Source organism: Capra hircus, chromosome 29, assembly GCF_001704415.2.
Source record: "Capra hircus breed San Clemente chromosome 29, ASM170441v1, whole genome shotgun sequence".
Classification (NCBI taxonomy): Eukaryota; Metazoa; Chordata; class Mammalia; order Artiodactyla; family Bovidae; genus Capra; species Capra hircus.
Window position 1 is genome coordinate 8,636,325 of NC_030836.1, and position 22,463 is coordinate 8,658,787.

A 22,463-nucleotide genomic window follows, 5' to 3' on the forward strand; every position below is an offset into this window, starting at 1 on the left:
ACATTTTCCAGGTTGACTTCTGTTATTTCTATCAATGCGGTCTGAGAACATACTCTGCAATCTTTTAAAATATACTAAGATTTGTTTTGTGGCCTGATGTGTCAAGGAAATGTTCCATGGGCACTTGAGAAGAATGCCTATTCTGCTGCTATTGAACAGAATGTTCTACTACATCTAATGAAGTTTACAGTGTTGTTCAAGTCTTCTATTTCTTTGATGATCTTGCTGTTCCGTCCATATTTAAAGTAAGGTACTAATGTTCTCAATTACTGCTGAACTGATTATTTCTCTTTTCCACTCTGTCAATACCTGACTTATGTATTCCAAGGCTGTTTTAGGTGCACACAAGTTTGCAACTGTTACATCTTTTTGAAAGACTGACCCTTTTTGATTTCAGTTTGCATATATATTTTTTCATCCTTTACTTCCAACACTTCTCTCTCTGAATCAATAGTTGAATCATGCCTTTTAATCCATTCTGCAAATCTGCCTTTTAATTGGAGAGTTGAATTCTGTTAAATAGATACTTGCTAGTATACCATTTTAACGTCTTTATCATAATTTTTATTATATTCTTTAAATGACTGCACTACAATTACAACATCTTAATTTATAACAACTCCAATTTGGATTAGTATCAATTTCAGTATACAAAATTTAAATTTCAGTATACAAAAGTTTAATTTCAGTATACAAAATTCAGTACACAAAAACTCTGCTCCTATGTAACTGCTTCTCTTCCTTATGTTGTTTATTGTCACTAACTACACCTTCATAGATAGTATGACTATGTTGTGGTGTTGTTAGTTGTTAAGTCATGTCCAGCTCTTTTGTGACCCCATGGACTACAGCCCATCAGGCTCCTCTGCCCATGAGATTTCCCAGGCAAGAACACTGGAGTAGGTTGTCCTTTCCTTCTCCAGGGGATCTTCTCAACCCATGCATTTAATCTGCATTCTCCTGCACTGGCAGGCAGGTTCTTTACCACTGAGCTACCAGAGGAGCCCACTAGATCAGTAAGCAGACAGTGTTTTATGTCATTGTCTTTTATATCAAATAGGAAGAGCAGAGTTACAATGTATTAATACTGACTTTTACAATTATCTGTGTAGTTACCTTTACCTGTGTTTTTACTTAACATGTATCTGATTTACGTCTCAGGTCTCATTTCAGCTTGAAGGACCCCCTTTAGCACTTCCTGTAGGGTTAGTCCTCTAGTCATGATTCTCTCAATTTCTGTTTATCTGGGAATATCTTTATTTTGCTTTCATTTCTGATGGCTACAGAATTCTCGATTGATGTTTTTTCAGTACTTGTAATATGTCAGCCTACTGCCTCTGGACTCAATGTTTCTGATGAGAAATCAGCTGTAACTTATTAAGGACCCTTATACATGATGAGTTGCTTCTCTGGTCAGTTTAACATGTCCTAAAGCTAAGCCTACTTGAGTTTGTTGAGCTACTTAAGTGTAGATTAAAGTTTTCATCAAATTTGTCTTAGAGCAGTATTTCTTCAAATATTTTTTCCACCCCTTCTCTCTCTCCTCCTCCTCTGGGACTCCCAACACTGACATGCTTGACGGTGTCTCATGGGTCTCTAAAGCTCTGCTCATTTTTCATTCTTCAGCTCTTCAAACCTGATATTTTACCTCTTTTCAAATTCACTGACTTTAGGGGGCCTACTCAAATCTGCTACTAAAACCCTCAATTTTTCACTTGCATTACTGTACTTTTCCACTCCATAGTTTATTTTACTTCCTTTAAATTTTTTTTCGATTTTTACTTCTTTTTTCTGTTTGATGATATATCATTCTCCTGATTTCCTTTAGCTCTCTGAGCATGTCTGAGAAGTTTCCTTAAAGTCTTTGACTATTACGTCCAATGTCTCTTACTTCCTAGGTAGTTTCTAGTCATTTTTTCTGTGAAAGGGGCTTGCTTCTTGCATGCTTCATAGCTTTTTTGAAAACTAGATATTGAATAATTGACAACTCCAGCAATTAGATGTTTCATCCCTTCTTAAGGTTTATTGCCACTGTTTGTTGTAGCTGTTTTCTTGTTTAATGATTTTTCTGAACTAATACTATAAAGTCTTTATTCTTTTATCATTGTGACTACTAAAGTCCCCTATTAGCTTAATGATCAGCTAGTGAATGGAGAGAGATTGCCTTAGAAGCCTGGAACCAAATTCTCCCATTGTTTTGCAGGTGTGCTCCATGTGTTGCGATATGGCTTCAAAACTCATGCCTTCAAGGTCGGCCAGCAGTGAGACCTTAGGACCTTCTTAGATCTTTCCCAAGCATGTGCACAACCCTGGACACCCATGTGGTCATTTAGATTCCTAGGAATTCCTAGGTCAGAGAATTTTAAAGCCCTTGTTTCCTAAGTATCTTATTCACAGCCTTCCCTTCCAAACTTCTTAGTTAGTCTGATGTTTGCCCCAACTGTTGACACTTCTTCAGGCATCAATGACCTGTAAATATTTGTAATATATATGCAAATATTATATTTACCTGTAAACATTTTTGACAAACCCTTGCAAGAAGTCACTTTAGCAGTGGAAGAGTTCCCAGTTAAATGACATAAAGGCAAATCTTTTGATTCTGTCTTTCAAAGAATCACATAACTAAATAATTACAATTAATTGTGAATGACGTCCATTCTGCTCCTTCTGGTATCAGTATCAATACCAAGAACATGGTCTGTTACTTTCAAGGCTTCCACTGGGCAGAGGAAAAAGGGTTGAGATCAGGGTGGATTAAAACACCACAAAGCTCACTGTTCTCACAGAGATTTGGTGTTCTTTCTTAATAAACGTCCCTCTGGTTGTGACAAGTCTTTGGTTAGTTTCCAGGGGCCTGAAAAAGTTGATTCTGACAGCTTCTGCCAGTTTTTTGTTGTTATTGGTGTTGTTGCTTTTATGGAGGGATAATTTTGGAATCCCTTTCTCCATCATTTTAACTGTTTTAAGCTAAGAATCATGCTAAGTCCAGAAAATGCACTGCTATTTGTCTGTGTATCAGGCTCAGGAAAATGACTCAATAAACTTGCCTTAGTTATAATCACCCAGGGAGTGATGTGCCCAAGCAGAAAGCCTTGTCATCGCTAATCTCCATCTTTTATCATATACAAGCTCTCGGTGAATGAGTGGGGTCCTAGGTAAAGCTGTCTACGATCCACTGTAAAAACTGGGGCTAAGGAAATATTCTGACTTTTTCATTTTAAAGCTCTCTGGAACCAAGACAATGTAAGGGGGAAAAATAAAACTCCAAGTCTTCAATAATCTTTAATCAATATTTTCAAAGAAATCTACTGTGCAATTAAGCCATTCCTTTAGTCAATTTTATTCTCAAAACAGGTTTTGACACAGTAGTTGATACCCTCCAAGTAAAAAAGTTCTTGTTTGCAAACCATAAAATAAAATACTGGGAAGAAACACTGGAACATAAAATACAAACTAACAGTGAGTGCTTAATTCTGTATATGAATTCATGACAGCCAAAGTCAAAAGAAAAACACGATCAGTGACACTGAGTCTTATAATAAAAAATTAGGCAAAAACAGCAGGGAAAGTAAAACATCTGGTCTTCAAAAAAAAAAAGAAATACACTGTATAAAGTCCTCAGTAACATTCCAACAGTAAAAGCAGCAGCAAATCTTTTAAGGCTGTTTCTCAAAGTATTCCTCCTCACTAATCTAACTAACAAGGCATAACTCAAGAGGAGAAATCATATAGGAAACTAGTGTTTTATTGTTAGTATACAAGGAAAAGCAGTCATCATCATTTACTATCTGGGTCTAATTGACTCTTTTAAAATATATATACATTTTAGGTCATTTCACAAAAAAATGTTTGGAAGAAGAGAGAGTAAAAAAACAACTTTATTGGAATTTTCAATGAGTAACAAAGCACAGCAAACTCAAATACACACTCTAGATTTCCCACATGTGCCTGGTATTTAAGTTACAATAAAACAAAATGAGCCACATTCTCTGAATACAACTGTTCATCAAGCGTCACTAATAAATGTGGAATCTATCCATTTTATAAACCTGACTCCTGACTTTAAACACATCTCTGTTAGGTTCACGCTCATCATTACTTCTGGTCCTTCTTCTAGTAGTTGTGCTGTCAAAGTGCAATACTTGAAATTTTTAATGGCTCATAAAGTGTTGAAGAACGGCTACCTTCTCTGATTTTTAATTTTCGAATCACTGTCATTTTTAGATTTATGAACATCTAAAATAATCAATCCAATTAACTTTTCATTTCTACATTTATTACCTTCTCATCATCTTTGCATTGCGTTGGCAAAAAAATTCCTTTAGATTTTTAAGTAAACATAGATATATTTTTCATTTTCACCAAGAACTTTACTGAACCATGTATTCACTGTTTTGTCCCACTACCTTCCACCATTTTTCAGGCAACTTCATAATTCCATCTTCCTGAAATTTTTTATCTTTTTGAGCAAGGAACTATGCCAGATGCCTTTTACAGTCTTTCAGGGGACTGCAATTTTTTCCATTAAGAGAATTTTGTAAAGATAGAAATAAATGGAAATCTACAATGTCTGTGAGCACGGTGGATAAACCAGAACTTCCTAGCCAAGCTGTAATAGTTTTTGCCTGGTCAACAAAAAAAATGAGGTCTTATTATCCTGATGGAAGATTATGCATCTTCTGTTGACAGATTCCATACACTTTCCATCCAGTGTTGTTTTCAGTTGTTCTAACTGGGAGCAGTACTCATTGGAATTAATCGTTTGGTTCTTCTGAAGAAGCTCGTAATAGAGGACTCCATTCCAATCCCACCATATATACAACATCACCTCCTTTGGATGAAGGTAGGTCTTTGATGTGCTTGGTGGTGGTTCATTTCACTTGCCCCACAATCTCTTCCGTTCCACATTATTATACAGTATCCACATTTCATCGCTTGGCACAATTTGTTTAAGAACAGAACATTTTCATATGTCTCAGTAGAGAATCACATGCAAAAATATAGTCAAGAACGTTTTTCTCACGTAACTTGTGTGGAACTCAAACATCAAAGTGATTAACATAACCAAAGCAGGTGCAATGTCCACTTACAAGCTGTATTCAGTCAAATTTGGAGCACAAAGGTAAGAGATGAAAGAACCAGCACATATCCTTCAACCACACGTCCAAGGTTTTGTCACAAAATACTACATGATTAATTCCTCCTTGCTGAATGACTGAATGAGTAAGAATACCATATTTTCTTTTGGTCCTTAGAAATATACTGTTCAACCATCAATTTTTTAGTTAAGAAAATTCACTGAGATCATCATTCTTTTATTTAAGAAGATTCAGCCCTGAGATTTTACTTATATGATCAACCGCACCACCATCATAAGAGTCTAGAGTGCTGCTATTTGCCTCTTTGTATTTATTTTCCAATTCATGCAATAAATGTAAAATTTGTTCCTGTCAATTTTCTTCTCTTTGCCATTAAAAACATAAAAAATTACTAATTCCTAATTCTGTCCAATAAAAGCAGAAAGCAGACAATGAAGATGGTATCTCCAGTCTCGGTTCATACTTCATGAAAGATGACGTAATTCTTTGGACAATACGACACGGAGGCTGACTCAGGGGTACTGCACTAGCAAAGTAAGGCACACATGCAAGCCCAGCCCATCACCTGATGCAAGCTCCGGACGTGGAGGAGTTTTTACATGTTTAAAGGGCTGTTTAAAGAATATGTCACAGTGACCATCTGTAGCGCACAATCTAGAATATATACTATCTTAAGCTTTACAAAAATGTTTGCCAACCTCAGCTTCAAGAAATTCCACCATTCTTCCTTTTTATTATCATTTCAGCTTTTTCTATATACTATCTACTTCTAGATAGTATCTTAAGAATATATACTATTTTAAGCTTTACAAAAATGTTTGCTAACCTCAGCTTCAAGAAATTCCACCGTTCTTCCTTTTTATTATCATTTCAGCCTTTTCTCCCCCATAGTTGAGAATAACTAACGAATAATGAATTCCTTGGATGAAACAGCAAAATGTTTCAAAATATAGACAAAATAAGATCAGTAATATCTCCAAATGCATATGAGATTTATAAAATGATCCAATGGACCCATATGGTAACTGTAAGATAGAATGAACTTAAAAAACAGATTAAGTAAAATAAACGCTTTCTCTGTTCTTCAAAAGACCTCTACAAAAAAATAAAACTCATGAAATATCCATCTAAGAGTTACAAGTGTCCCCTAAAAGAAACTAAAAGTGAGTCCAGTGGTTAAGGTATTTTTGGTGTGCAAAGAGATGAGGACTGAAGAAAACTGTTATGGCAGAAATAAGCAATTAACTATGAAGTGACATTTGAAATCTGACATATACTAAAAAGCTACAGAAAAACAGCCTAATTATGCTTGTTGAAAATCCTCTTAGTATCGAATATAAATATTTAGAAATCACAAATATATATTCCTAAAACTTCTGCTTCATTTCTATGGATAGCTTGACAAGCCTGAAATACCATTTTTCCTGAATGCATATTTTAAGAGCTATGTGACTTCCAAAGGTTTATCAGCAATAAATCTCTTAAATCAGATAAAAATGTTAATTTACCTGACATTGAAGTATGTCTAGAATCTGGATGTCCGAAATGTATTTAAACAATCACTATCTACCAAGTATCTAAAGTCCATCTCTGTGCTCTACACACTCAGAAGAACATAAGGTAAAAGATACAACATTCCCTACTCTCAAGGCACTTTCATTCTCATAAAGCAGTCACAATTACTTAACCTTTCTGAACAGGTTTCATTATCTGGGTGACTTTTAAGATACCTCCTAGAGCTGTCTTTCTATAACATAATAAAAACATAATAATCATTTCTTGAGCACCAACTATGTGCCAGACAGGCACTATTATGCATTATCTCTAATGTTGCCCAAAACACATGCACTGTAGGTATTATTATCCCCATTTTACCTGAATTCTCCTCTAAGGTTAAAGAACCTGGTCAAGACTACCCAGCTAGTAATGCACTGGGATTCAAAGAGGTCTAGTAAGCTCCAAGGCTGATGCTTATTTCTGTTAATTATCCTGTTTATACCAAATTCTGCAATATGAACTCTATACTGACTTTTACTCATTACTTACTTTACAGTAAGCATTCAAGATAGCTAGTCAAGAAAAAAAGGTTCCCATTCTGGCTCTAGTTCCACTACTTATGAACAGACTGATCCTAGTGGTATCATTGCAGAGAAGGCAATGGCAACCCATTCCAGTACTCTTGCCTGGAAAATCCCATGGACAGAGGAGCCTGGCAGGCTGCGGTCCATGAGGTCACCAAGAGTCGGACATGACTGAGCGACTTCACTTTCTTTTTTCACTTTCATGCATTGGAGAAGGTAATGGTAACCCACTCCAGTGCTCTTGCCTGGAGAATCCCAGGGATGGCAGAGCCTGGTGGGCTGTCGTCTCTGGGTTTGCACAGAGTTGGACACGACTGAAGCAACTTAGCAGCTTAGCAGTGGTATCTTGAGGGGGCGGGGCAGAGTTGTCCTTTCTAATCCAATTTTCAATCCAATTTTAAAATGAAAACTAGAATCAGTTTAAACGTTTCTTCTTGGCAACTGAGCTAGATGCAAGAAGCCAAAGCGGTAACATTAAAATGCGGCAGCAAGCTCCAAAAGAGAACTATAAAAAATAAAGTCAAATGATTTTAAAAAACTCTAATTTTAACATTCCTTGAAAATTCTTTGGTGCTCAGCCTTTTTTCATGGATATTCTTAGGTGCTAAGCCTAATTTCATGAAAGACAAAGGCTGAGCAACAGTGTAGAAGTGTGACAATTAAATGGACTGCACAACACTGACTGAACCCTAGATAGAGGAAGGAGGAAAGTGCTATAAAAGGCATTACTGGGAAAACTGGCAAAACTTTAATGCAGAATACAGACAAGAGTACTGTATTAATGTTAAATTTGCTGAATTTGATCATTATACTGTGATTATAAAAGAATATCCTTGCTCTAGGAAACATATGCTGATGTATTTAGGAGTAAAGGGGTATGATATCTATAACATTTTCAAAATTTTCAGGGAAAAAATATCCAGAGAATCATAAATAAAATGTAACAAAATTAATGAATATGGCTACTCTGTCCATGGAATTCTCCAGGCCAGAATATTAGAGCTGGTAGTTGTTTCCTTCTCCAGGGAATCTTCCCAACGCAGGATCAAAACCAAGTCTCCTATACTGCAGGCAGATCTTTACTGCCTGAACCACCAGGGAAGCCCAAATGAATACAGAAGAAGAATGTAAAAAATTCTTTACACTATTCTTACAATTTTTCTCTAATTTTGAAATTATTTCAAAATATAGTTGCTTTCAATCTCTTACTGGAAATACCTATGGCTGATTCGTGTTGATGAATGGCACAAACCAACAAAACATTGTAAAGCAATCATACTCCAATTAAAAATAAATTTTAAAAATCCCTACCGCAAAAAAATGCTTTTAAGTATCAGAAATGATACTTCCAGAATTTCATTCCAAACACTATCTCACAGCAGGGCCCTAGACAAAAAAGAAAAAAGGTAAAGCCCCATCATAAGGTGCCTAGTTGAGGTGCATGAAACTCAAAACACCAGCCTTCTCTCTCATCAGAGTATTCTAAAAAGCTGTACCACCTTCATTACTCTATTTTATTCACATAAATATATAATTCCTCTTTATAGCACAGGTGAGTTAATCAGCAATTTCTTATTCTATTAAGTACAATCACATATTAAAGTGCTAAAGACACAATATAAAACATTTAAGCTCCACGTCAGTGTTCTTATTCTGTCTGACCTAGTGTCCTGCTCCCCACCTGCTCTTCCAATCTTGGCCTCTTCTGCTTCCCATTCTCCACATAATTCTCCACTGCAGATGTCACTGGGATTCTCCCTGACTGAGGCACTGAGCCACTTCCTCATTGTATCTTGAAACACTTTAAAATAGTTAACCTACAGAAAAAAGGAAGGTTTTAAGTTGAACTTAAGTATGTGTATGAAAGAATATGTAGATGTGGCTTAAACAAACTCTTCAAATAGTATATGAACTCTACAAATATTTGACAGACATATGCATATAAACACATAAATATGCATAATATAAAATTTTTCAGTTACATATTTTCCACTTTCCAAGTTCAGAACTAAGATTTTAAGTCTTAAAAGATAGTGTACTCATGTTCTTTATATAGCATGAATCAAAACTTCTTAAAGTCAATATTACACGGCATTTCATTATTCATATATTACAAGTTTTAACAGATGTTTACTACAAGTGAACACCAGCACTCGACTACTATATGAATGCTGAGTTTTTTGGTGCATCTTACAGTTTAATAAACGCTACTAAGGCTAGATACCAACTTCAGAACTCATATAAGACATTTTAAGAAAAACCTTCCAAAAGTAATGTAAAAAGTATTCAAAAAGTACTGTGAGATCTGATCATCATTATACTGTACAACTATAAATACTTACATGTATATGGAAAGTAAATTTCTAATTCTAATTACAGATACCTTTTGGGTCAATGAGATGGACACACATGACAAAGTAGTCCATCTCCCAAAAAACCTCATTAAGAAAATCAGAGATGCAGCCCAGTGAGAAAATCGCCAGTACAACCTGGACCCAACCATGAAATGCTTCTCTGGACCAGATTCAGTCCAGAGCAAAGGTGAGCAGATAATCCTTTGTCTCTGTATTCAACTCTAAGGATGTGAAAATTCTGAATTTTGGGAAAAAATATAATGTAGAGTATTTATAATAGATCTTTTGGCTTCCTATTATCCATATCTGAGTCTCTCACATGGTACTAAGAGTTGCAATGGTGAACTTCAGTATGAAGATTATGAGAATGGAGGTAAATATCCTTAATTTAAAATAAATTACCAAAATGTGATTTTGCTTTTCCCAAAATGTGATTTTTGCCATAAAGTTTTTGTTGTCATATTCAGAATTTCACTAAGTAGGCTAACATAGCAAGGAAAAGTGGAGATGACACCCTAAAAAAATGACCAAATTCAGGTTCAGAGTTGTCAAATACAGATTTTATTTTGTCAGTATTAATTCATGGTACAGTGTAAAAAGTTAACAACACGTATCATAATTCCTAGAGGAACCACTGAAAAAATACAAAGGTATAAACAAAAATTAGTGGAAGAAATATGAATTTTAAAAATACTCAATCCAAAAGACCTCCTTCCCAAAAAAGGAGGAAAAACAACTAGCAGATAAAAATTTAAACCTAACCATAATCAGTAACATTAAGTACTAATGGTCTAACCACCTTATTTAAAAGGCAGAGATAGCAAGAGGTTAAAAAACAACCACACCTAACTATATACTATTTACAAGAGACAAAGATTTATGTCAAAGATAAAAATACAGAAAAACAGAGCATGTGAACACTAATCATAAAAAAGCTGGAGAAACTATACAAATTTTTGACAAAGCAGACATTAAGACATTACTTTAAGAAGTCTTTTTAAGAAGCATTACCAGAGAGACAGGGTATTTCATACTGATTAGAGGATCGATTCTTTATCAATCTTGGACACTCATAAAACAGTGGGAGGAAAAATAGAGAAGAGAGTTATGGCTTTTCTTTTTCTTGCTCCACTGCCCTCTTACTGCTCCTATTCAATATGGTGTTTAAAGGACTAGACAATGTAATAGCCAATAAAAAGAAAGTAAAAGGCATAAAAGTTAGAAAGCAGTAAAAAGTCTTTTTCATTGATGTTACGATTATCTATATTGAAAATTTTAGGAAACAACCACAACTATTAATAAAGGGATTTTAGCAAGATACTCAACGTGCTACCCTTTCCTTCATCCTTCAGTATTCAAAGTCAATAAACAAAAACCAATCATATGACACCACCAAATGCTTGCAAGTAGGTGGAGCAACAGGAACTCATACTGCTGGTGGAAATGCTGGTGGAAATGAAAACTAGTACAGCCACGAGGAAGAGCATGTGGCAGTTTCTCATAAAATCAAACACTCTTACCATAATATCCAGCATTCATGCGTCTTAGTATTCAAAGGAGTGGAAAATGTCTATATACACAAAAATCTACACATGAATATTTACAGTAGCTTTATTCCTAACAGCCCAAATTTGAAAGCAATCAAAATAACATTCAGTAGGTGAAACGATAAACTACAGTACATCCAGACAAGGCAATATCGCATGCATGCTCAGTCATGTCTGACTCTTTGCAACCCCATGGACTGTAGCCCACCAAGCTCCTCTGTCTATGGGATTCTCCAGGCAAGAATACTGGAGAGGGTTGCCATGGACTCCTCCAGGGGCTCTTCCCCACCCAGGGACTGAACCTGCATCTCCTGCATTGGCAAGCTGGTTATTTACCACTTAGCCACCTGGGAAGCCCTAACGCAGTATTACTTAGCACTAAAAAGAGAATAAGCTATCAAGTGATGAAAAGACATGAAAAAACTTTAAATGCCTATTACTAAGCAAAAGAAGCCAATCTGCATGAAAAGATTTCACTTGTATAATGCCAACTACATGACATTCTGAAACAGACAAACCTAGAGACAATTTAAAAAGTCAGTGGCTGCCGGTGGGGAGGTGAGGCAATATGGTACATAGGCAGAGCACAAAAGATTTTTCAGAGCAGTGAAAATACTCTGTATGACATTATAATTATATATCTATATCCTAAACATGTGTCCAAGCCTACAGAATGTACAGTACCAAGAATGAACTCTAAGGTCAACTGTGGACTTTAGGTGATTATGATGCATCAACGTAGCTTAAAAGAAAAAAAGCATTCTGGTTAATGATGTTGATGATAGGACAGATCTAAGCATGTGTGGGAGCAGGGGTATATGAGAAATCTATGTGCCTCCCTGTCAACTTTGTTATAAACCTAAAACTGCTCTTTAAAAAAGCCTGGTTTTTTTCTTTTTATAAACAATTGTACTTTTATATATCAGTAATAAGGGCTTCCCTGATGGTTCAGCTGGTAAAGAATCTACCTGTAATGCAGCAGACCCTGGTTCAATTCCTGTGTTGGCAAGTTTCCCTGGAGAAGGAATAGGTCACCCACTCCAGTATTCCTGGGTTTCCCTGGTGGCTCAGAAGGTAAAGAATCTACCTGCAATGTGGTAGACCTGGGTTTGATCCCTGGGTTGGGAAGATCCCCTGGGGGAGGGAATGGCAACCCACTCCAGTCTCCTTGTCTGGAGAATCCAATGGACAGAGGAGCCTGGCAGGATACAGGCTAAAGCTCATGGGGTCGCAAAGAGTTGGACACAACTGAGCGACTAAGCACAGCACAGCATGCCAGTAATCACCGAAAATTTAAAGTAATTTGAAGGGCAAGAAAAAGCCAAAAAGGCAAACAATAAATAGATAAACTATAACCTATCAACAAAATGTAATTCTATACTACTATTTGAAGCAATTAGTAAAAAAGGACTATACACTTCACACCCGTGTTTCTGAAAACCTTTTAATGCATATCATCTTTTGTTTTAAAACACATGAAAATCTCATCACTTCAGCCCATCTAAAGACCAGTGTGTCTGTTTCTCACTCTACAGTACCTGACTGGTGGAAAAGGAGGGTTAAAAAAAAGAGAGAGAGAGGAGATGATTAAACAGTAAATACTTTTTAACACATCAAAGTTTCATAAAAATTTAATTCCATATGAAATAATATTAAGTGAAAATGGCAGAAAATAGTAGTTATAAACATATGAACTAAATATACATATAAAACAATGCACAGGAATGTGAACGTAGGTTTCTCCTTAAATTTACTTTGGGAAGTGAAAAGATCTATATCATTTAGAATAGTGAATAAAAATCTGGGTATCTAGATTCTAATCCCTGCTCAATTTTAGAAACTCTCTGAAACTTTCTAGATCTCAAGTGTCTCAACAGTAAATTTAAGGGTTGGATGAAATTATCTCTAGGACCTTCTGTTCTAAAATTCCATGGCTTTTTCTCTTATTATACTTGGCAAGGATATGCTCTATTAGTTTTCTGTAGTACCAACTACCTTTCTTATGATTCTCTAACAACTGCCAAGACAATAATGATCCATTATCCACACTCAGTACATTTTTTCCAGGCCTCCTACACATTTATTTAAAAGGCCATTTTAATCCAGGAATTCAGTTCCACTTGTAGGTGTTTCTTCTACAGAAATACAGTGCTCAGAAATATGTACCAAAATATATGTAAGAATATTTATTGTAGCATTGCTATAAACAATTTTAAAATGGAAATAATCCAAATTTCCATCAATGAGGATTCAGTTCAGTTCAGTCGCTCAGTTGTGTCCGACTCTTTGTGACCCCATGGACTGCATAAGTAATCAGAGGGGATTAGTTAAATATTCATTTTGGTACTGCATAACATACAATTGTTTGAAAGAGGTACATCTACACGTACTGCCTAAAAGTTAACAGTATTTCTAAGTGAAATATTTAATTTCTCTGACATCCAGTCTCTTGAAAGCCAGAGGCTAATAATATCCACCTCTAAACGTTGTTGTTAAAGAATAACGAGATAATACACGTGAAAGCCTAGCACAATGCACTGTACGAGCAGATATTCAATGTTACCCTTTTCTTCATTCTTTCAACATCATAAAAGCTTCCTAATTGGCTGCTCTGGCTCTAGTCTCAACAAAATTTTCCAAGCCATCCCAGACAATGATTTTCCTAAAACATTATTTTCTAAAGTATCATTCTCCTGCTCAAACACTTGCCTACCAGAGGAAAAAAAAATGAAAACCCCACATGGTACAAGCATCGCAAAACAGCTTCACTTTACCTATAAACCTGACTCGCATCCCCATCTGAGACTTCCCAAACAGAAGTCTATCGTGCTACCTTCAAAGTCTCCTGCTCACTGTCACTTGAAGGTGTGGTGTGCACTACTGCTTGCGTAACTTTGCTGACTTCCATAGGCAATCAACTTCCCATCCTCCCACCTCCATCCCAACCAAATCTAGTCATGCTTCAAGCTCATGCTCCAGGCTAACCTTCCACTGAGCCATTTTCAATTATCTCAGGTCACTAATCTGCTTCCTATGAATACTGTCTTGGAGTGGTTTCTAATATTCACACACAGATATGGAGACCCTAAACGAAAGCAGTCATCAATTTGAAGTGTATGTGCTAAGGATGAAATAGATATACAAGAAAGTTTTTACATAAGCAAGTATTTTTTCTTCTGTAATTTGTTTAATGGAAATGTCTAAAGCAATTTCTAGTATACTTCCCAAGTTTTTAATAATTAAAAATTATAATACAGCAAAAGACCTATAGTGCCTATAGCTACCTACTTTTAAAAATCTAAGTTCAACACAAATTTTATTGTTGTCAATACAATTATGTGCTGATCTGATTTTGCATATAATTCCTATAAACCAAACAATTTCTTTATGTAATACTCCCAGTATTTCATAATTTTTACTAAATTTTTAATTCAATGTCTCTTCTACACTAAACACCAAGCACAGTGTATCTAAAGATAAAAATTGCAAGACTGATTTAAACTTTCCCAATTTTCTAACCACCAAACTGTATTCCCAAAGCTTGTGCTTTTTATTTATTTACTATTTTAAGGATTTCTAGATCCCATGAAAGAAGAAGGGCAGTTTCTTTTCGTTTAATATCAAACCTTCCCTTCTACATTTTAATAGTCCCATACTAATTCTCAATCATTATCTCAGATTGTTCCAGCATCAGCCTAAAAAATGTATTCATTGTATAAACTCCTTTTCAGAACCCAAGAGTCACAAAGAATCTTCCATCATAATAAAACTCACAGTAACTGGTTTTAAGATCCCCTACCCACTGAAATTCTCTCAACAGGGCCCTCTGCTCCTCACCTTCTCCAACCAAAATCTTTCAATGCAAAACTAAGAAATCTGTTCATCATCCAGAAGAGAACCGCAAACACTACCAAAGTTTAACATGAAATATGCTTCATTTGAACTATCCTCCCTACTCCAAAAAATTCTGCTAGATTCCCTAATAAATTCTCAGTTCAATCACAATTGCCTAAAGTTACTTCAACAAGTCTCTCTTCCACCCTGCTGTGCTAATTAGCTAGATTTGCTCAATGTAATAAAGTTTATAAAACACATCTCAAAGCATCAAAAAGATAAATCCATTACAAGTCTACCTATTCTTAAATTGCGGTAATACACATTTCCCAAATATAAAAGTCTAATCTTTTCTGCATAAATTAAGAATTCTAATATTTTAAACACCCAAAAAGTACTTTTCCAAACATACTAGCAAAGAACTACCACAGCATTTTATCATTTGTCTAATGCTCATAATCACTCAGTTCAGTTCAGTGACTCAGTCGTGTCTGACTCTTTGTGACCCCATGAACTGTAGCACGCCAGGCTTCCCTGTCCATCACCAACTCCCGGAGTTTACCCAAACTCATGTCCATTTAGTCAGTGACGCCATCCAACTATCTCATCCTCTGATGCCCCCTCCTCCTCCCACCTTCAATCTTTCCTAGGATCAGGGTCTTTTCAAATGAGTCAGTTCTTCACATCAGGTGCCCAAAGTATTGGAGTTTCACCTTCAACATCAGTCCTTTCAATGAATATTCAGGACTGATTTCCTTTAGGATAGATTGGTTGGATCTCTTTGCAGGCCAAGGGACTCTCAAGAATCTTCTCCAATACCAGAGTTCAAAAGCATCAATTCTTCAGGGCTCAACTTTCTTTATAGTCCAACTCTCACGTCCATACATGACTACTGGAAAAACCATAGCCTTGACTAGACGGACCTTTGTCGGCAAAGTAATGTCTCTGCTTTTTAATATACTGTCTAGGTGGTCATAGCTTTCCTTCCAAGGAGCAAGTGTGTTTTCCTTTCATGGCTGCAGTCACCATCTGCCGTCACTTTGGAGCCCAAGAAAATAGTCTTTTCTGTTTTCATTGTTTCCCCATCTATTTGCCAAGTGATGGGACTGGTGCCATGACCTTAGTTTTCTGAATGTTGAGTTTTAAGCTAACTTTTTCACTCTCCTCTTTCACTTTCATCAAGAGGCTCTTTAGTTCTTCACCTTCTGCCGTAAGGGTGGTGTCATCTCCATATCTGAAGTTATTGATATTTCTCCCAGCAATCTTGAATCCAGCTTGTGCTTCATCCAGCCCAGCATTTCACATGATGTACTCTGCAAATAAGTTAAATAAGCAGGGTGACAATATACAGCCTTTGACGTACTCCTTTCCGGTACTGTTGGAACCAGTCGTTCCATGTCCAGTTCTAACTGTTCCTTCTTGACCTGCATACAGATTTCTCAGGAGGCAGGTCACGTGGTCTGGTATTCCCATCTCTTTAAGAATTTTCCAGCTTGTTGTTATCCACACAGTCAAAGGTTTTGGCGTAGTCAGTAAAGCAAAAGTAGTTGTTTCTCTGGAACTCTTCTTGCTTTTTCGATGATCCAACGGATGTCGGCAATTTGATCTCTGGTTCCTCTGCCTTTTCTAAATCCAGCTTGAACATCTGGAAGATCACAGTTCATGTACTGTTGAAGCCTGGCTTGGACAATTTTGAGCATTACTTTGCTAGTGTGTGAGATGAGTGCAATTGTGCGGTAGTTTGAACATTCTTTGGCATTTCCTTTCTTTGGGATTGGAATGAAAACTGATCTTTTCACAAGAGACTGACCCAGACTTGCCCGTGTGTCCAGGAGTCTCCAGCAGAGGCGTGGGTCAATGGTGGCCTGCTGCAGGGTCGGGGGCACTGAGTGCAGCAGTGTGTGCATGGGACTTTTTGAATGAGGTTGCTATTATCTTCATCATCTCCACCATAGTTTGGTCTCAAGTCAAACAACAGGGAGGGAACACAGCCCCACTCATCAAAAAAATTGGATTAAAGATTTACTGAGCATGGCCCCACCAGTCAGAACAAGACCCAGTTTCCCCCTCAGCCAGTCTCTCCCATCAGGAAGCTTCCATAAGCCTCTTATCCTTCTCCATCAGAAGGCAAACAGAATGAAAACCACAATCACAGAAAACTAACCAAACTGATCACAGTGACCACAGCCTTGTCTAACTCAATGAAACTATGATAATCACTAAGTATATATTTTAAGCGGCTTTGTTTCTCTTTAATAAAGCATTCTGCTTTACTCAGTACAAATATTGCCTTGAAATTTCATTGTTTTCATAACTAAAACTATCAAAAGCCATGTTATAGTTTTGGAAATGATGAGAAATAATTTATTTTTTAAAACTGAAACAATCCAAATGTCCATCAACAAGTGAATGGATACACAATGGTGGTATACCACACAACTACCCAGCAATAAATAGCAATGAATTACTATTGTGGCGAGTTACTCCACAACGTGGATGACTGAAAAAGTCATTGTCCTGACTGAAAGAAAACTCTAGAAAATGCAAACATTACAGTGACAGAAAGCAGATCAGTAGTTTCCTGGGGTAGTGGGGGAGATAGGAGAGGGGATTACAAAGGAGCACTAACAAACTTTTAGGGGTGATGGATATATTCATTATCTTGATTGTGGTAATGGTTTTACAGGTGTATACATATATCAAAATTGATAAAAATATGCAGGTTAGCTGACCTGTGCATGCGCTCCATCATATCCAACACTTAGCACCCCCACAGACTGTAATCCGCCAGGCTTCTCTGTCCACGGGATTCTCCTGGCAAGAATACTGAAGTGCTTTTATACATCTTAAATTTGCCATAATGACAAGTTTTAAAAATAAAGATACCTTACTGAGTTCACTTTGTAACTTTCGTATGTACATAGATATAAATATCCAAATAAATAAACTGGCTTAGGCCAAATTTCCTCTTTCATATTTTCCTTGTCCTTTTTGATAAAGAGGTTATATTAGCTTCAAAATCTAAACTGGGTAACTCTGCCTCTTTTCCTATTCTCTCACACATTTATATAAGATATAAACAATCTGTTTCATAAAGTTGTAACTGAACTTTTTAACCCTTTCAGTCTGATAGTGATATGTAGAAGGGAAAGGTATATTTTTAACTGCTCATTTTAATTTCTTTTTTGATACTTTATCTCATCATGATTTAAATTTGAGTCAGTTTTGTTTAGTGTATTTTTCTAGAATATAGCCAATTTTATTTGTTTTCTTTGCTGTTCTCAAATGTACTGGCATAAAATTTCTTGTAAATTTTACTGAACTGTATTACAGTTATAGTTATGTCTCCACTTTCACATTTTCAAAAACACTGTGTGTTCTTTTTCCTAAATATACCTTTCAGTAGCTCATTATTTGTCTTTTCAAAGGATCCAATTTTTATTTCATTAAGTCCCTCCACTGTTCCTTTGCTTTCTGTTATTAATTTCTATTCTTTGGCATTACCACTTTTGCATCTACTTCCTTAGTTTGCTTAAATACTTAGCCCACTCATTTCCATCTCTTTTCAAATACACCCATTTAAGCCTATGAGTTAATCTTTTCAGTATTACCTTGAAGAAGGACTCACCCAGTTGTATCTAACTCTTTGTGACCCCATAGACTATACAGTCCATGGAATTCTCCAGGCCAGAATACTGGAGTGGGTAGCTGTTCCCTTCTCCAGGGGATCTTCCCAACCCAGGGATTGAACCCAGGTCTCCCGCATTGCAGGCGGATTCTTCACCAGCTGAGCCACAAGGGATGTGATGTTTTATTCTGTACAGGCCTGGCATGCTACAGTCCATGGGGTTGCAAAGAGTCGGACACAACAGAGCGACTGAACTGACTGTAGAATTTCAATTTCCACAGTTATTTCTTCTGCAACCCACTTAATTACTTTAAAATATCTTTAAATTTCTAAACAGGACAATGCTTTATCTTTTGGTTTGTAATTAGACGGCACTGTGGGCTGCACAGTGATCATCTCTGATTAGCTACAATCATGACTTGCTATAAGGTCAAATCTCAAAAATGTTCTGTGTACTTAAAAAATGTGTATGATCTAATTATTAGTTTCAGGGTTCTACAGCATCCCAAGATTGTTAATTCTTTATTTAAATTTTCATTCCTATTTTATTTACTTCATGTATTAATTATTGAGAAGTGTGTTAAAAATACTGATTATAAAGTTCTCTATATTTGAGGTTATCTTTTATATTATACACAAATTCATGACATTTACTTTCTCCTAGAAATATTTAAGTCTTCCTAGTGATGATCTCATTCTTAAGGAATGAACCTCTTATTCCTTGATAATGCTTCTGCATTAGTCTCATTTTTCTTAAACACATCTATGACAGCTTCAGGGGAGTAGGGGTCCTTGCATTAGAATGTTTTAGATGCATTATTGATAAACATCACCATAATTATTTGTTTGCTATCTTTAAAAGAAATCCCATCCCAGAGTCTCCATGCTTTCTCTGCTAAGTTTATTCTGTTTACATTTATTTTGATAACTGATATATGTGAAATTATTCCCACAGCTTTGTTTTCAATATACCATGCATTTTCTTTTTCTTTCCTTTTGTTAAGTTTTCCTTACAATTTTAACAGAACTACTTCAAAGTAGAATCAATTTTATTACTCTTTCTAAACAACGGGACCTCAGAAAGCTTACTCAGACTACTACCTCCTTCAATTCTTATGCATTTATTTACTGTATTGTTTTATATAATCAAACTGTCCCAATTTGTCCATGTGTTTACCAATTTCTTTGCTAACTTTGAGTCTTTCATCCTCTTCCACATTCTGGATTCAGTTCCCTTCCATCGAAGTTCAACTACCTTCAGCAGTTCTTTCAGCAATGGTCTGTCAGCAGCAAACTCTCCATCTCCACCTGAAAACGTTCATTTCTCCTTCACTGTACATTGACAATGACCAATGAGGGTTATGTCATTTTTCCTCGGCACTTTGAAATACTAATCTAGAGATTTTTTACATTCATTCACGCTGTTGATAAATCTGCTGAACTAATTGCTGTTCAGTTACAAGTGACTTGTCTTCTCTCTCTGGTTCCTTTATTAGTTTCTCTATATATTTACCATCCAGTGATTTCACTACAGAGTACTAAGTTGTCCATATTTTTTCCTACTTATAGAGTGTCTATTTTTAGGCACAGTCACAGAGGGTGATTTTAGAAAGACCATTTTCTTAATTTTCCCAAAGAGTTTTCAGAATCAATACCACACTGTAAGAGGCATTAATTTACTACATAGAGTGGATGTCCTAGGACAATGACTGTCAAACTTTAGAAGGCAACAGAAACACCTAGGAAACCTACTGAAAAACAGACTCCAGCCAAGTCTTCTGATTTGGTACGTCTGGGGTCCTACCACGTATCCCCATTTCCAACAAGTTTCCAGGCTGATGCTGCTGGTAGGGGAATCATGCTTTAAGAACCACTTCCTTAGGGATTAGGAATAATTATCTCAGAGAACCCCCACTCAGAAGGACTGCAGGAATTTGTTGTTTCTTAAATCTAGAGGATAGTTTTTACCATCAATCTAAACCATGTTTAGCTGTAAATATTACTGTTTCCCATTTATCCTCACAGAAATTCAACTATATAAATAACAGCAGCTAACAGTTCATCATCTGACCAGAAACGCTCCAGTTCATTATTCATAGTCCTCAGGGTAAAAACAGAATTTGACCCTATCATTCCCCTACTCAGTTGTTCACTGGCTCCTCTACAACTACAGGGACAAGACTTTATGAGGGAGAGACACATGGGCTTCAGAGTACATGCAAATTTTTTAGTGTTTACACTATGCTTATATTACACATACTTTTTTGACACTATCCAATAGGTCTATGATCAAAGCATGTTGAAACTCGCTAACCTATTAAATTCAAATGAGTCAGTGTGATTCAAAAGCTTTTCAGCCTTTCATGACCCATGCCTGCAGCCTATGCCCCATGCCTTGTGCCATTCTGTGCAAACCATGATTTCAAACTTTTATCATTATATCCATATTACCTCCACCTAGAAAAGAATGCCCAATAGGCCTCTCACAGGCCTGACAAACACCCACTCATCTTCTCAAAAGGTTTAATATCACCTCCGCCCAGAAATTTTCCCCAACCTACTAAGGGTTGCCTACTTAGTTGCTCCCTTTACCGATTCTCTCAGGACTTTGTACAAACATACACAACTACTTTTCAACCTTGTAAGTAATGGTCCAAACATGTTGTCTAAAATACGACTTTTCCTTAGACTGTATAGGATACTTCTAGGAGAACATATATTTATAATCTAAGACTTTCCATGTTTCTTTTCATCTAGACTTTCAAAGGAACTCGACATCCGTTGGGAGTAAATGTACCTAGTTCTATTTTCAGTTTCTACACAAAATACCTCAAGCATGTAAATAAGATTTGTCCCTCTAAGATCTAGCATCTGTAATGTCAATAAAACCAACACAGCATTGAAGGGGTAATCAAATCTAAGAATTCAAAAATCTTCATAGAAAAAAAGGACTCTCATATTTCTTACACAAGTCTACTTGGTTTACCTGTTTAAACACTGATGTATATATACTACAAATTTGAGAAGATTCCTCTCATTATTCATTAAACACCCTCTCATTCAAAAATATCTCTTTATAAAGGTATACACCATATAAAAAGAATCACAGTGACTGGTTCTCTCCAGGGGCAAAGGATGAGAGTATGAGAGTATTTTCAAATGTGTATCATCTGATTTTTTTTTAAACAATGTTACATATTACCTTAACAATCAGAAAAATACAATGAAAAGTGAAAAAAGCCATATTCTATGCTATGCTATTTAAGAAAAAAGTTTAACTATGAAACTAATTTAATATATTATTCTTACCAGATTTAAGACCTGAAATTTTGAAGATGGCACTTGGTTTCCCATTCGTGACAAATCCTAGGAGTTGCCATACTGGCATTCCATTTGAATCAGGATAGGAAAAGTAGACAGAGCCTCCCATTCCTTCAGGAAATGGGATTGTTCCCAGCATAAAAACCACAACATGGTTGATATTTTCATAATCAGGCAAGTCAAAAACAAATTTATCCTCTGCCACTTGCTGTGCAGCTGTTTGCACCTAGAAAATAAGAAACTCACCTTAGTGCAATAGTTTGATAAGTTACTAAAGCCCTTTTAGTGTTGCTATAAGCTCTGTTAAAAGATACAGTTGACTACTGTCATCATGTCAAGCCTAACACTGGGTGAATCTGATACTCTAACTATGGAATTACCAAATACACCAGAGAGTGCTAACTTTAATATAAAACCTAAAAACATATATCTAGGCTGAAAATGATTTAATGAATGCAATCTTTTAAAATCATGACTAAATTATTTGAGAAGTGCCCAAGAAAGACTTTACTTACATAATAAATCACTACAGCTTCAAAATGTTATAAAAATAAAACACCACACCATGAAAGCCTTATCTTCTAGTTTGAAGGTAAAGA

The 22,463-nt window shown here is 36.1% G+C and overlaps 1 protein-coding gene across 1 annotated transcript in view; it reads right to left on the reverse strand.

The window, feature by feature from the left end:
• HIKESHI (Hikeshi, heat shock protein nuclear import factor) overlaps positions 1 to 22,463 on the reverse strand; it is a 33,231-nt gene that overhangs the window by 8,733 nt on the left and 2,035 nt on the right. The window contains exon 2 of the mRNA XM_005699441.1: positions 21,853 to 22,090. Within this exon, the coding sequence (XP_005699498.1) occupies positions 21,853 to 22,090 (238 nt within the window). The remainder of the gene's footprint in view (positions 1 to 21,852; positions 22,091 to 22,463) is intronic.